This window comes from Thunnus maccoyii, chromosome 23 (genome assembly GCF_910596095.1).
Source record: "Thunnus maccoyii chromosome 23, fThuMac1.1, whole genome shotgun sequence".
In the NCBI taxonomy this organism is placed as follows: domain Eukaryota; kingdom Metazoa; phylum Chordata; class Actinopteri; order Scombriformes; family Scombridae; genus Thunnus; species Thunnus maccoyii.
In genome coordinates, this window is record NC_056555.1 from 19,631,750 (window position 1) to 19,646,995 (window position 15,246).

At 40.9% G+C, this 15,246-nt stretch overlaps 1 protein-coding gene across 1 annotated transcript; it reads left to right on the forward strand.

Annotated features, from left to right (window-relative positions):
• Positions 1-1,459: 1,459 nt before the first annotated feature.
• On the forward strand, positions 1,460-13,610 carry usp44 (ubiquitin specific peptidase 44). The gene is made up of 6 exons (XM_042403848.1): positions 1,460-1,614; positions 6,030-7,740; positions 8,805-9,003; positions 9,813-9,921; positions 10,032-10,285; positions 11,603-13,610. The coding sequence occupies exons 2-6, from the start codon at positions 6,181-6,183 to the stop codon at positions 11,725-11,727; spliced, it is 2,247 nt and encodes a 748-aa protein (XP_042259782.1). The 5' UTR covers positions 1,460-1,614; positions 6,030-6,180; the 3' UTR covers positions 11,728-13,610.
• Positions 13,611-15,246: the final 1,636 nt, after the last annotated feature.

Consider the following 15,246-nt stretch of genomic DNA (forward strand, 5'->3'; position numbering starts at 1 on the left):
CTGCAAAGTAACAAATAAATGTAGTGGAGAAAATATGACAATAATAAAGTAAAATATAGTGAAAGTAGTATTAAATGCTCAGATTGAGTACAAATACCTCAAAAGTGTACTTGTATGCACCTACAGTAGGTCTTACTTTCTGCCTTGCATCATGTGAGGAGGCTTCTTACTTTTTTTAAATCTGCATTTTTGTGTACAAGTTTGTGGATAAAAGCCACGGTGACAAAGTCGTTGAGACTGTGAATGTAAATGGTGAGACACTTCCATCTAGTGGTATAAAATTAAACTACTTCTATTTCACTATCAGTGCAAAGCAGTGATTTTATTTGCTCCTCCATTGGCTGTTTCCATAAAAAGGTGACACTGACATTGTTAACTGAAACTAACACACAGTAAAACACAACTAGGAGTACTAGGCTACATGTAGTAGCACAAAGCAACAACTGACTTTAATACTAAAAGCAAACACGACTACTAGTGGTGGAAGAAGTACTCAGATCCTTGTTACTAGTGTAACTGGGTCATACAGTATTTACAATAACCTCGTGTTTACAGTGGTGGAAGAAGTATTTAGAGCTTTTACTTAAGTAAAAGTACCAATACAGCAATGTAAAAATACTCCATTACAAGTAAAAGTCCTGCATGAAAGATCCTACTTAAGTAAAAGTACATAAGTATTATGAGCTTGATGTAGTTAAAGTATTGCAGTAAAAGTAGTGGTTTGGTCCCTCTGACTGATATATTATTATATATGACATCATTAGATTATTAATACTGAAGCATCAGTGTTAGAGCAGCATGTTACTGTTGTAGCTGCTGGAGGTGGAGCTAGTTTACACTGCTTTATATACAGTTAGCTAGTTTAGTCCAGTGGTTCCCAACCTAGGGGTCGAGCCCCTCCAAAGGGTCAGCAGATAAATCTGAGGTGTCGTGAGATGATTAATGGGAGAGGAAAGAAGAAAAAACAAAGTTCTGAGACATAAATCTGTTTTCAGTTTTTGGACTTTTTCTCTGAAAAAGCTGAAATATTGGATCATTTGAACATTTACTGAAATGAAACCATGTGAGAAGTTTAGAGGGAAAAATCACTATTTGGTGGAGCTGTTAACAACTCATAGACATGTGAAATGTGACCCCGACTACACACTGCTTTTTGTAAGATGTCAAAAGCCCAAAAGGCTGGAAACCACTGGTTTCATCTTTAACAACGTGTTGTATTTTAAAAACTTGTTATATTATCTATTGTGTCAAATCTTCATGTGAAAAGTAACTAAAGCTGTCAAATAAATGTAGTGTAATAGAAAGTACAATATTTCCTTCTGAAACATAGTGGAGTGGAAGTATAGGGTAGCATCACATGGAAATACAGTACAAGCACCTCAAAATTGTACTTGAGTTAACGTACTTTCCACCACTTGCTGCTACTTTCAATAGGTAGAAATAGTTAAACTTCATATGTGAAGTGAACATCACCATCCTCCAAATCAACAACAACAACAACAACAATGACGTCACGTGCCGAGGACGCGCTCGAGCCAGCACCACGCGACAGGGACTGACAAGATGGCGATCATTTAAGAAACAGAGGAGCTGCTGCCGTGAAGGAGAGGCTCGGTAGGCTGTTTTACCTATTTCACATGGAAGTCTTTTCACATTACAGGTGTAACGGTGTGCCCGGAGGTGAACGTGTTCCGGTTGAAAACACACTCAGCGGGTCGGTTGCGAAGCCTAACCCGGGCGCCGGGAGCTGACCTCCGGCTAACTTGTTGGGGATTATCGCGGTTAGCCTGAAGCTAAGCTAGGCTAACGTTAGCGGCTAAAGGCTTCACTAATCTCTTTAATAAATACATTAAAAACGGTGGCGCCAGCATTACCGGTGCTTAGTCGTGTATGTGTATGTATTGCTTGTATTTTAGACACGTATTGTGTACGCTTTTTTAATCAGTTTAGCCTCTCTTTGTGCATGATTTTAGTATTTTTGTATCAATTACACGCTAACCTTTATAAGTTCTGCTGTTTCCACTGAGTTTATCATGTGTCTCGGTTTGCTGTTATGCCTTGCAGATTGTTGAAAGTGTGAACTAGTTGGTGCTGCTTTTGCAGTGGTTTATTTAATTCGAGTTAACGCAATAATGTGCAGTGTTCAGCCACTTTTAAGACCACGCAGCCACAAGGACAAACCAGGCAAGGCGCGCTAACTTGCTGATAAAACTTCAGAGGCATTATAAACTCTTGAAACAGCTCCCCCAAGAGAGTCTGAACACTTGTTTGTCATATTTGACGCCACTCCCTTTTAACATATCGGCTCAATCGCTTTATATCTAAAGGTCAGAGTGGTGATCGCTCCAAGGTGTAAGTTAGATAATCATTACAGTGCTCTCTGGGTGAGGGAGGTTGTGATGTGTTCATTGAAGTTACTCCTTGACTTTAAGATCTCCCCTGCAGACATGCTTTAAGTATATATGTAAAACACTCTGAATGTCACTCAAAAAAATGTGTTTTTCCTTCTTGTTCCTACAGTTCAGTCTTTGAGCTTCACTGTGCAGAATGATGTATGTGCAGAGTTTGACACCAGGAGGCTGTTTTTCACCTTCATCTCCCTGAAAGAGGAAAGTTTCTCTTTAAGAGGTGTACCTCCTTAAAGAGCATGATTTGTGACATCACAAACAGTTCACGGCGCCATTTCTGGTGCAATCTTCAACTTACACAAGTGTGGTGTGGAAACGTGAAGCCTCAAGCGCACATACGCTGAGAACAGACTTTACAGTGAAGTAGGAGACATCTTGTGTCCAGCAATTCAACTTTTTAAATGAAATATATTTGCATATTTGTAGATTCAGGAATTTTTTTAATGAGGGAGAAGGAGTAGATGTAATTTTAAAGATTTTAAGATCATAATTATACCTTCTCTTCATGACAGACACACGTTATAGTTCCAAGCAGAGTATTTCGACATGTCTTAGCACATGTCTGGAGGGGATCTTTAAATTGTCTTGTTAAATTCTTTAAAATTACATTTTCTCCTTCTCCCTCATATAAAATTTCCAGAATCTATAAATATGCAAATACATTTCATTTCTAAAGTTGAACTGCTGGACTCAAGGTGTCTCTTAAAGTCCATTGTCAGTGTTTGTGCACTGCGGGCTTCAAGTTTCCAGATCACACTTGTGTAAATTAAATATTGGACCAAACTAGTTGCGATGTCTCAAATCATGCTTGTAGGCTCGCTCCTTAAAATTGGATTTTCAGTGAGCACAAGATAAACTTTCCACTTTCAGCAGATAAATGTGAAAACAGCCTTCTAGTGTCAAACTCTGCACATACATCATTCTGCACGGTGAAGCTCAAACATCCGATCGCATGAACAAGAATAAAAACACATTTTTGAGTGGATTTTTGAATTGAGACTTCAACAGAAGTGCTGCTGCTTCTCATCCTGACATTAAAAACCAGATATCTGTTAACTTTCTCCAGATAAATCCAGATAAAACTGAGATCCTTATCATCTGCATGTACATTTAAAAATTTTCACTTGGTGTCTTTTCCAGCAGCACAAATTCTTGTGTCTTATTTGATCTAATCTCAATTTTGAAATTCATGTTAGTAAGATTGTCCGATCTTGCTTTTATCATCTTATGAGTATTGTTAAAATCTGTTCATATCTGAGCTTCAGAGACACATAATCTATCAAACATGTTTTAATTTCCTCACATGTAGATAACAGTACTGCTCTCCTAACTGTCATAAATCAGAAAACAGTTCATAGACTCCAGTTTGTGCAGAACGCAGCAGAGATGAGACTCTACAGTGGTTACCAGTTTATTACAGAATCGATTTTTTTAAGATTCTACTTTTGACTCTTAAAGCGCTTCATGGCTTGGCTCCAGGCTATATTTCTGAATGACTTGCTCCTTATCAGCCTGCACAGACAGGAACTAGTTGGCGGTTCCCACATCCAGATGTAAGATTGAAGAGGACAGAGCTTTCTGCTGTTAGAGGGCACTTCAACTTCAGAACAATGAAGTCAGACTTGCAAAATCAGCGTCTTCTTTTAAATCGCTTCTGAAAAACACGTGTCTTTCAAAAGGCTTTATTTAAAATTAGTTTCTTGCTTCTGAAAATGTATTTTAACTTAATTCCCTCAATTTAGAAGAATGTGTCTGCATGTGTTTTCTTGCTTTTTCATTTAAAACAAATAAATAAACTTTATTATCATTATTATTATCATCACGATGCCACCTGAAGATTCAGCTCGAAGCATTTAACGCTCTGTTATTTAGTTATTTTAACTTTGGCTTGTATATCTGTTCCTGTGGGGACTGTCTTGGACCCTTTGCAGCAGTGATTATTTATTTATTTATTTATATATCTCAGCGGCTGCACATATTCATGGCAACACACTCTGATGAGCACTTATCGAACAAACAACGCCCACTCGCGCGATATAAGCGGTAAACAAACGCCTACGTTGACCCGTACGCTTTTGAGTCACACTTGTTTTGCTTTTTTTTTTTTTAAAAAAAAAAAAGTGGTTTATGAAATGAAGAGACAGCGAGCGGAGCAGGAAGAAAACTGGATGTTTCTGAAGTTGAGAAACTTAAAGGATGAGTTCATAGTTTTTCCAAGTGTGTCTTAAAACAGCAGTCAGGTGTCCGTATGAACTCTGAAGGAGGTTTTTCCTCGCAGCAGACCACCCATCCTCCCTTTATCGCATTCCATCCATCACTTTCCCCCTCTGTTATCTAAGCCATTTCCTAGCAGTTAGATTTCTTCCGTTAGTTTCTTCTCTTTCATTTCCCCAGCAGAGGTAGTCCTGTACCCAGACAAAGGGTGCACCACTCTGCAAGCTCAGTCCCCCTTTTGTTGGATAATCTTTCTTCTTTGACCTCAGTGGGGGGGTGGAGGGGGGTTTGATGGGGCTCAGCCCACTCAAGGATCCCCACTTTCTCAGCTGAGGTACACCAACCCCAGGGATGTGAATAAAAAGCAGGAAGAGGTTGAGTGGAGACTGATTGTTGTCGTTTCCTCGGTATTTTAATTAAATTAAAATCCATAATTCAATAAATATTCTTGAACGACTCTTCAGAAGCTTAAGAATAAAGACCGGGATTTCACGAAGAGGCTCTGGAGCTTCTGTGCCGTTTAAGCTGTCCATCACAGTCTTTATATAGTAAAATATGTTCATATCCCTGTGAAATCACCTTGCGCCCGCTGAGTTTTTATTTCGTTGTTACTATCTTTGGAAAAGCTCCAAGACTTCTCTTGTTGGTGTTTTCACATCCAGGTCTAACAGTCTCTGTTAGCCGTTTCTGTTTTTGAATTGATGTGATAGTTTATAGCATATCCTGAAACCCGTTACATTGTATATGCTTTGATGACTTGCAAGGGCTGCTCACAACAGATACGACGAATACAATTTGTTAATAAAGGCGGGAAATTACACACACAGACATGCAGTCATTTCCCATTCAGGCTCTTTTTTTACAGTTTCAGCTGTATGCAGGTTAGCTATTCTGTGATCTAAACGTCTATTACAAACAATGCATGCCTTTCAGTTAAACAGCTGTTCTGTTTTAACTTTCAACCTGCATGTTCTCAGCAGTGTGTCCAGGTATATGTGTCATTTTTACGCAGGTTTTTGAGCTGCAGGCTGCAGCTCAGGTCGGGTCTGTCTCTCCCACCACACGGCACACAACCCTGTATCCACTTTTGTCTTCTTAAAGGCTCAGTTTTTGGGTTCAGCAGCTTATGAAAACTTAGTTGTGGGTTCTTCACCCTGTTGGTAGTGCATCCTACCACACAGCAACTTTTAAGCATTTTTCTGTTGTTTGATAGCAGACAGAAGTGACAAGGAGGCACCTTCACGCAATACAAAGTCGATGAACTGTTTTCCCCTACAGGGTGGACGGGACTTTATTGCACTCTCTCTCTATGTCTATGTTCTTTTAAACAGTCAGCTCCCATCACCTGCTTTTTATTCAATTTATTCATCTTGACTAACCAAATGTGTTCTTTCTGTCCCCCTGTAGACAACACCATGCCCTGTTCTCAGCTCACCATGGTCACCATGGTGATATGAAGCCAGTGTGAAACGCAGACACACACACACAGACTCACATACAGACGGTCAGTTATTGACTGACACAGCCAGCCAGCCAGCTCGGCGGGCAGGCTTGTGTAATGGACAGGTGTAAGCATGTGGGGCGGCTGCGCCTGGCCCCAGACCACTCCATCCTCAACCCCCAGAAGTGGCACTGCGTGGACTGCAACACCTCAGAGTCTATATGGGCCTGTCTGGGCTGCGCTCATGTGGCGTGCGGACGCTATATCGAGGAACACGCTCTGCAACACTTCCAGCAGCAACACCACCCGTTGGCTATGGAGGTTAATGAACTTTATGTTTTTTGCTACTTATGTGACGACTATGTCCTGAATGACAATGCCACCGGAGACCTCAAGCTGCTTCGTAGTACGCTCAGCGCCATCCAGAGCCAACGCTATGAGGTCACCACCCGCAGCGGGCGCACCCTCCGCTCCGCAAGCGCTGCGCCTGATGCCCTCATGCCATCCGGCGCCCGCGAGCTGCAGCTAAGAGACGAGGACAGGATGTTTACCGCCCTCTGGCACCGCCGCAGGGCGCTTATGGGACGTGTTTTCCGCTTGTGGTTTGGACTGACTGAATGCGGAAAGAAGAGGGAAGAGGAGGAGAGAAAGAGGGAGGAGGAGGAGGAGCAGAAAAGGGAAGCGAGGGAGAGGAGGCGGGCTCTCAAAAGGCAGCTGCAGGAGGAGCTGGAGAACGCGCCTCTCAGGAAGAGTCGGCGCTTACGTCGGAAGAGCCAGAGAGTTGCGGACGCGGCAGTCATAACACCAACATCTCGCAGGCCACGTAACAAGACAAAAAGCCCCGTGCCCTCGTCCCTCACCCGCAGGCCGAGGACTCAAAGCCCCGCCACTCCCACCCCCAAGAAAACTGGACGCACGAAAAAGACCCAACCAACGCCTAAGACCCGAAGCCGTTCTTCTACCACCAAATCTAAACCCAAAACTTCATCAGCGACCCCCCGCCATGCCCAAACTCCTGTCCGCCACAAGCAGAGTACCAAACAAGGTGGTTCACCCTTCAAACGGCGTCCCACAGTCACTCCTGGAGTGACGGGCTTGAGGAATTTGGGCAACACCTGTTATATGAACTCCATCCTGCAGGTGTTGAGCCACCTGCTTGTCTTCAGGGAGTGCTTCCTGCGCCTGGATCTGACCCAGGCTTTGGAGCTACTGGCATCTGCCGTCCACGGCCAACTGACAGGCAAGACCTCGTCCCAGTTCCCCCTAGCCCAAAGGAAGGGATTCCAAGCCAGCTCGGGCTCTGGGGCCGGGCTGAGCGGCGGGGCCTCACGGGGCCGCAGCATGGAGCTGATACAACCCAAAGAGCCCAGCTCGAAGCACATCTCTCTCTGCCACGAGCTGCACACCTTGTTCCAGGTCATGTGGTCTGGCAAGTGGGCGCTGGTATCGCCTTTTGCTATGCTCCACTCGGTGTGGCAGCTGATCCCGGCTTTCCGGGGCTACGCTCAGCAGGACGCTCAGGAGTTCCTGTGTGAGCTGCTGGACAAGGTGCAGCACGAGCTGGAGAGCACCGGCCAGTACACGACCACCGCAGGAGTCCCGCAGACACAGAAACGACTCATCAAACAGGTGCTCAGTGTGGTCAACACCATCTTTCACGGCCAGCTCCTCAGCCAGGTACCACACACACACCTGCAGTCACCTTTACTCTCCAACCATTAACTAACTGGGCTTCCGCTGACTCACTCACTCACTCATGCATGCACACACGCACCCACTCAAATCTGCCCACACACTCGAGTTGCGTTGATACTCGGACAAACATCATCAGCTCCGACTGAACTGTATCATAACTCAGATTGAATTGACTTTTATGTGTTCACTTGTCACTTAAAGGTAGAGGTTAAGCTTCCAACACTGTCATGAATTTTACATTGTGAGTCTATTTTTTAAGGTTAACTTGAACTGAATTCATGTTTTTGGTAATTGTGTCATCTATTCACTGTAACTGCTTGACAAAAGAGTCCTCAAAATCATAGAGCACATAAACAAAAAGGAATAGAACAGAATTTCCCATTTTATATTTAAAAAAAACTAACTACTAAAACTAACAAAAACAACTTTTAAAGATGTAAACATACCTATATTTACTACCTGGATAATATCACATGAATAATTCCATTTCAGTTTCTCAAGAATAAGTTACAGGACTTATTTATGAACGAAAAATAATCTACTTTCCTCTAGTTTATGTCCTAAAAATGTTATTGTGACACCTGGTTTACTGCTTGCACATACAGTTAGTTGGAACATTATTCAGATTTATGGGCGTGAGGATGTACAGTTTGGGTTCTAGCAAAGTTCAGCATCGCTTCATGTAATCAACAGAAGAGGATGAAGGGAGCGTGCGAGTGTCGGAGAGTTAGCTCGAGGACAGGAGCTGAGTGTCTACTTGTAGAGGCAGAGCACACACTGTGACACCTGCTCCTGCTGAATAGAGGGCTGTGTCTGCGAGGGGTTTTTTGGGGTTTCTTGAGTATCTCGGAGTTTCACCGCTTTGTGTTTTATATTTTATGTTTTTTGAGACAGTAGGAAGCCGTAACGGGGGGGGGAACATGAAACTTGCATATCCTTTCAAGACGCAGTTACAAGTAGGGTTAGATAAAGATTAAAGTTTTAATGTATCACCATATTATCCTCTGTGACCCGCTCATCTTTTCCCCCCTCACTCACATATGCAGGTGACGTGTCTGGCCTGCGATCATCGCTCCAACACTGTGGAGCCTTTCTGGGATCTTTCCCTGGAGTTCCCTGAGCGGTATCACAGTAATAGCAGGGAGTCGGCTGCACAGGCTTCGTGCCATTTGACTGAAATGCTGGCCAAGTTCACAGAGACCGAAGCACTGGAGGGAAACATCTATGCCTGTGACCAGTGTAACTGTGAGTCCAGTAATGCACACATGAACAAACACACGCACACTTTTCAGCTACATTAACTGCACAGACAAAGGATTTAGTTAATATTAACCCATTTACACCCTGTATAAATATGGCTAGATCTTGGATAAACATGTCCTGGAAATATTTTTGATAGTGATGGAGATTAAACAAATATTTATCTCCTCATCTAAGTCTACGTGAAACACCAGAGCATGCAGTTTATCCCAAATCTGAGATGTCTGTAAAACATGTCAGGGAGAAAAAGTAGAAATAGAAATCTTCCCCTTTTTGAAAGAGAATGTGTAAAATATCTGTGTGAGAGAAAAGATCATCAAGCTACAAGTAAACTCATTGAAAGATTATTAGAGGGAAAGAGGGATGACATGAGACAAACTGGGTGGAATTGTACAGGGGTTGTGATTACATGGTACAGGGCACAGGGGTCTAAACACTGGACTACCAGGACGCCCTTGAGGCTCCGTTAAGAGTGACTTCAGCCCTGTGTGAATAGAAGCAGCCCCCTCTTTCATTTGAAGCCAGTCTGTCAGCACAACTAGGGTGCTAAAGCAGAGGACTGCAGGAAAAAAGGACATCTGGGCTCAACTATCCAGCCCCCCCAAGCATTTGTATGTAACATAAACGCTGTATTTCTCTTTGCTCTGTTAGTACCGATAGTCAGATCTGTTGTAGCTCCGTCTCAGACGCTGCTCTCCTCTTGGGCGTTGTGCAAAAGAAGTATCTTAATTTAAAATCTTCCTCAGCAACACAGATGTTTATCTTGTATCGAAACTCACTCCTCTTGTCTGCAGCTGCTCGACGGCGGACCTCCTCCAAACCCGTCATCCTGACCGAAGCACAAAAACAGCTGATGGTCCACAAACTGCCTCAGGTGCTGCGGCTTCACCTCAAACGCTTCAGGTACGATGACCAGAGTCAGTCACTCTGACTCGCTCGGCTCTAATGAATCTAATTGAGGAGTGCTGTGATTGGTGGCTGACTTGTCTCTCTGACTTGCGATTGGTCCTCAGGTGGTCTGGGCGGAACCACCGGGAGAAGATCGGAGTTCACGTCAGCTTCGACCAGCTTCTCAACATGGAGCCCTACTGCTGCAGAGAGCCTTCGCCCGTGAAAGCTTCGCCGTGCTCCAGTCCCAGCAGCCCCGGCTCTGCAGGCTCGCCGCGCCCCAAGCACTTCCTCTACGAACTCTCTGCTGTGGTGATGCATCATGGGAAGGGCTTCGGCTCTGGCCACTACACTGCCTACTGCTACAACACAGGAGGAGGTGAGGAGAGAGAACTGCAATAACTGAAATACATGTTTTAAAACAAGTAGTTTTGTTTTTAGATCTGCAGTTCATTTGTTTTTAGATAGAAGCTGCTAATTAGAAGTTTGTTTACTACCATTTAACTTGTATTACTACTTAAAGTACAACACGTAATTGTTAAAGTAGCCCTTAAAGTGAAAACTTTACCATTTTTATGGCAAAAATCTGACTGTTGGCACAATAAATCACTAAAATTTGGGTTATTGTTAATGATATGCAATGATGTTGATAGGTAGGCGTCCTGCATCCTCGTTGACGCTACGTCGTGAACAACAAATCCATAATGAAATCATAGAAATAAACAACTGAAACCTCACTGTCAAAAAACCCCTTTTCTTACCGTCAGTGCATGTATATCTCTCCAGCACCAAACAGGAAGCAACAAACCGTGTAGTTACTGAGGTAACGGCCAAAATGCCCTCTCACACATATGATAAGACGGTGAAGAAACTGTGTTATGAGTCAGTGTTTAATGTTTATCTGATGCACCAACCAGCGCATATATTAATGAGAAATCTTCATTTTGGAAACAGTTTGACTCTCATTCTCACCGTCTTCTCCTGCTGAAACAGTGCAAACAAACTGGTAGCGAGTTGAGGCGACAAAATCCAAAATGTAAAGTTTGTACAGAAATACAGTTTATTTTTATGGATTATATTGATGCCAAATGACAAGAAGACTGTCGACATACGACGCCTTTTGCCTTGTGTTTGTAGAGTAGGGCTGCAGAGTCACGATTATATTAGTCAATATTAAGATCATGATTATTTAACATGATTACTTACTGACTCACAGAACAGAAATGCTTCAATTTTATTAAATCTATCAATCCAAACAGACTCCAAGACGCACACAAGTGACGCATTTACTGAAGTGTAATCTGCACAAACAACTCCTTCAGTTTAATTCAAACAGCTAATGTGTATATTTTTTTCATCACTACAGAAACATCAGGTTAATAAATGCTTCAGTATGATAAGTTTGTCTGACTGATGTTAGTTACTGGTTTGATTAATGGTTTACAGTCTAATAACGTGTGTTTGTACTGATTACTGACGGTGGCTGATTAGGTTAATCATCAACTAATTGGACTCGGTTTCTAACGGCAGTAAATGTTCCCCCTTTGTGTGTGCGTGTTTTTTTAAAACTACTTTCCTAATTAAACTTGATGTGCTTGATTTTGTTATTAATGACTCCTGATGAAACTTGAAAGCCCCTCAGCTTCCTCCCTTTTTTTATTAAACCGTTTTTTTCTCCATGTTTTTTCTCCTGCAGGCTTCTGGGTTCACTGTAATGACTCTAAGATGAATGTGTGTTCTGTGGAGGAGGTGTGCCGTGCCCAGGCCTACATCCTCTTCTACACACAGCGTGTAACTCAGGACAAGGACCGGCCGCTATAGGACCACAATCCCTCCCCTGAACCTCCTCATCCTCCTCCTCATCCTCCTCCTCCTCCTCTTCTGCTGCAGCCTGACCACTCAGCGAGAAGATATCAGCACAGCCCCACTTATCTCTCTCTCTCTCTCTCTCTCTCTGTCTCTCTCTCTTCCCTCTCTCTTTCTTTGGGCATTTTATATCCTGGGAGGATGGGTCTTTTTAGTCTATTTTTCTAAATAAGGAAAACAAAAAAAAAGAGAGGAAGAACTCCTTTTTAAAACAGTTCTGCTTTGTGAACTTCTTGTATATGGTGTTTATATGTAGGTATTTTTTTTTTTTAAAAAGAAAAAAAGATGGTGATGTTTGTGATTTTTTGTGTACAGTCGTATTTTATAAAGAGAGAGAGAGTATCAGCCAAGATGCGTCTCAGTAGCAGCCAACAGACTTTTGGCCGAGGCATGACTACATTACATAACAAAGTGTCCTCTACAAGTCGTACAGGTGTCTGCCTGCCTGCGTTTGGTGGCTTGATGATTATTAATGCTGTTTGTTTGTTGTTTTGTTTTTTGTTTTTTTAAATCAACTGAAATGTTTCTCAGTCACTTTAGATAGTCGACACAAAACTGGATGTAGGGTTGTTATATTAAAAAAAAAAAAAAAAAATCATTCACTATCACTAGAAATGGCCTCAACTGGGAAGGTTTCACAGCCAAGAATGCACTAATTTTTACAGAGTAGGTTTGTCAGCATTGTGTTTTTTTTTGTTTGTTGTTGTTGTTGTTGTTTTTTTTTTTACTCAGACTCTCAGTGTTGGTTTAAAACATCCAAATCTGTGCACAAAAAGCAGGGCAGGAAGTGTATTTTTCACTCTGGAGTACTCCTGGGTCTGTCAGGAATAATTGGCAGACCTCAAGCCAAAGCCTGGAGGGAAATGTTTCAGCATTTCCAAAAACGGTTTAACATTTGCTGGGTTGTTTTTTTTTATTTTCTTCTTCTTCTTTTTCAATGATGGATTGAGGAGAGGAGGAAAAAAAAAAGCTTCTACCGGGAGGTTTTTTTCTTACGGCGAAATGCTGCCACCTCTCTGCACCAGAATGTAAAATCTGAACCCCGACAGATAACTAGAAAAAAAAAAAAAAGTGCCCTTCTGTTGAGAAAAGCAGATATATTTTTATAGTTCATATCACATTCAGCGACGTGGGAATCTGTCCTACACACACAGACCAGCATTTAGATAATGAATGTATTTTTATACAATTCTTCTCAGAGGTTTTTAGAAGAAAAAAAAAAAAAAGGCCATTGGCTGTTTTTTTTTTGTTTTTTTTTTGGAAAAAAGTTTTTATACAACCGCTGATTTTACTTTTCTTGCTGATTGTTCAACGCCACCAGCAGTTTACGACAGATCTGTCATTCACCATTAAGTAGGTGTGTGTGTGTGTATGTGTGTGTGTATGTGTGTGTGTACTGTATGTGTACATATACTGGTATTTTATTTACCATCTGTCAGTACAAAAAAAAAAGCCAGATTAAACAGGATTTCTGGAGTGTATACAGATTGTGATATTTATCTCCATACTGGAGAAAATTGCACAAAAAAAGAAAAAAGACCCTCTCCGCCTCAACTATGTTTCCTCTGATTTATCCAAGAGGAATTCAAAGCACACTTCATCTTCTTTTTACTTCATTGTCAGACATTGTGACACATTGTTTGTTGGCATTTGGTTACTACTTTGTTAGTAGTAGTACTAGTAAAGTAGTAGTAACTCTGTTTACTATTACTTTGACTACTACTTTTTGGTGTGTGTAAATTTATGGAAGTTATACTATGCAAATTGTTACCTCAATTTTTTTTTTCTAGAGAAAATTACCTCAATAAATGAGAATATTTTTTCATTTTTCTACAAAAGATGCTGGTGTCTTGTTTTTTCTTATTTATAAGTCACTTTTCACAGCCAGTCGGGGTTTATGTGTCAGTGTTTTGAGGAGCTGTAGTGTTTTTAAATCAAATAAAATTAATGTATAATTGCTAAAACTAGCAGTTAGTGATGTTACGCTGGAAGCGCTAAAATATGGCAGCAAAACGTTTCAATTTGACGTCACCACCCTACACGCGGCCTTCTTACGTCACACTCGTATCACAGAGGTGTTACGATGTTTTTGGATACCGCAGCTTCTTCTCTATCTGCCTCAATATCTAAAAAAGAGCTGTAGACTGTTTAAAAGTGATCAGTTTTAATAGTGTAGACTTTATTGAACAAAGTAACGATAAGGAAAGCCGTATAATCACTTATATTGTGACTAACGGTCACAGATTTAATCCAAACAAATGAGATACCAATAGTTCAGCAGAAATGCTTCAAAACACTTAAACATTTTTAATATAATTGCTTAATATCGATCCAGTACTTTAAGAAAGCTTTTTCCCCCCGTCAATACTATTAGTTTCACGTAATGGCTAGTTGTTGATCATAAATCCACATTAAGGCTGTAACTAATTTAATTTCAATATAGCATAATTTCGCAGAGTCCAAGTTGAGTCTTCAGTTCAAAGATAGTGTGTTTGTTTTTACTTTATGAGAATAAAAAACAGCAAATATTCACATGTGAGAAGCTGGAACCACTGAGCTTTTGCCTCTTATTGATTTATGTGAATATTTTGACATTTTAGTTGATATACTCGTTCACTTTCATGCTACAGTCAGCAGCCGGTTAGCTTAGCTTAGCACAAGGACGGGAAACAAGGGGAAACTGCTAGCCTGCTTCTGTAACATGTTATATATTGTTATTTTTAATGCCAACAAAAAACAGAAGTGTAAAAACAGCAATTTGCGGTTTTCAGATGGTCTTTGGACAAACGAGCTGTTTCCCCATTTTCAGTTATGTTCATATTTAACACAGAGACGTCAGTTTTATCCAACACTTAGCGAGAAAGAGACTAAACTAGTTCCCAAAAATGTAAAACTATCCCCCCCAAAAAAGGACAAACGATATTTCAGTGACTTATATTGTTAAAAATAAAGTTTTTCTGTAAATTGACTGTCTTATTAATTGCTTAAACAATTGTTACATTTTTCAAAAAACACCTGAAAAGGGACTAATTAGCAGAGATTTATAACACTTCATGGACTTCATTATAATGTATAACAACTTGTTAAGAAACTTCTATGTAAATAGCACATTTCTATCAATTTTCTATTATTGCTTAGTCTTGAAACTTCAATGATAAAACAATTTTTCTTTTTTTTAAGTATGAATTGATATTTATATGGGGGAGGTACCTTCACAAGCCATTTTTGGCCTCAAACCTCTCTGCACAATGTTCAAATTGTTTTAAATTAGTCTTTTTTATATATATGTGCAAATAAACTAAAAAAATAAACTATATTTTAGCTATAAATGTATATCTATACACTAATTATACAGTCTTGTGATTAGATTTCCTGCCTGTAATTAAAGAGACTTAAGAAGAGGACAGCAGACAATGAGCAAAATTATTTTATTCATCTTTCTTTTTTTTTCTTACAAAAAACATTTTCAGGGAG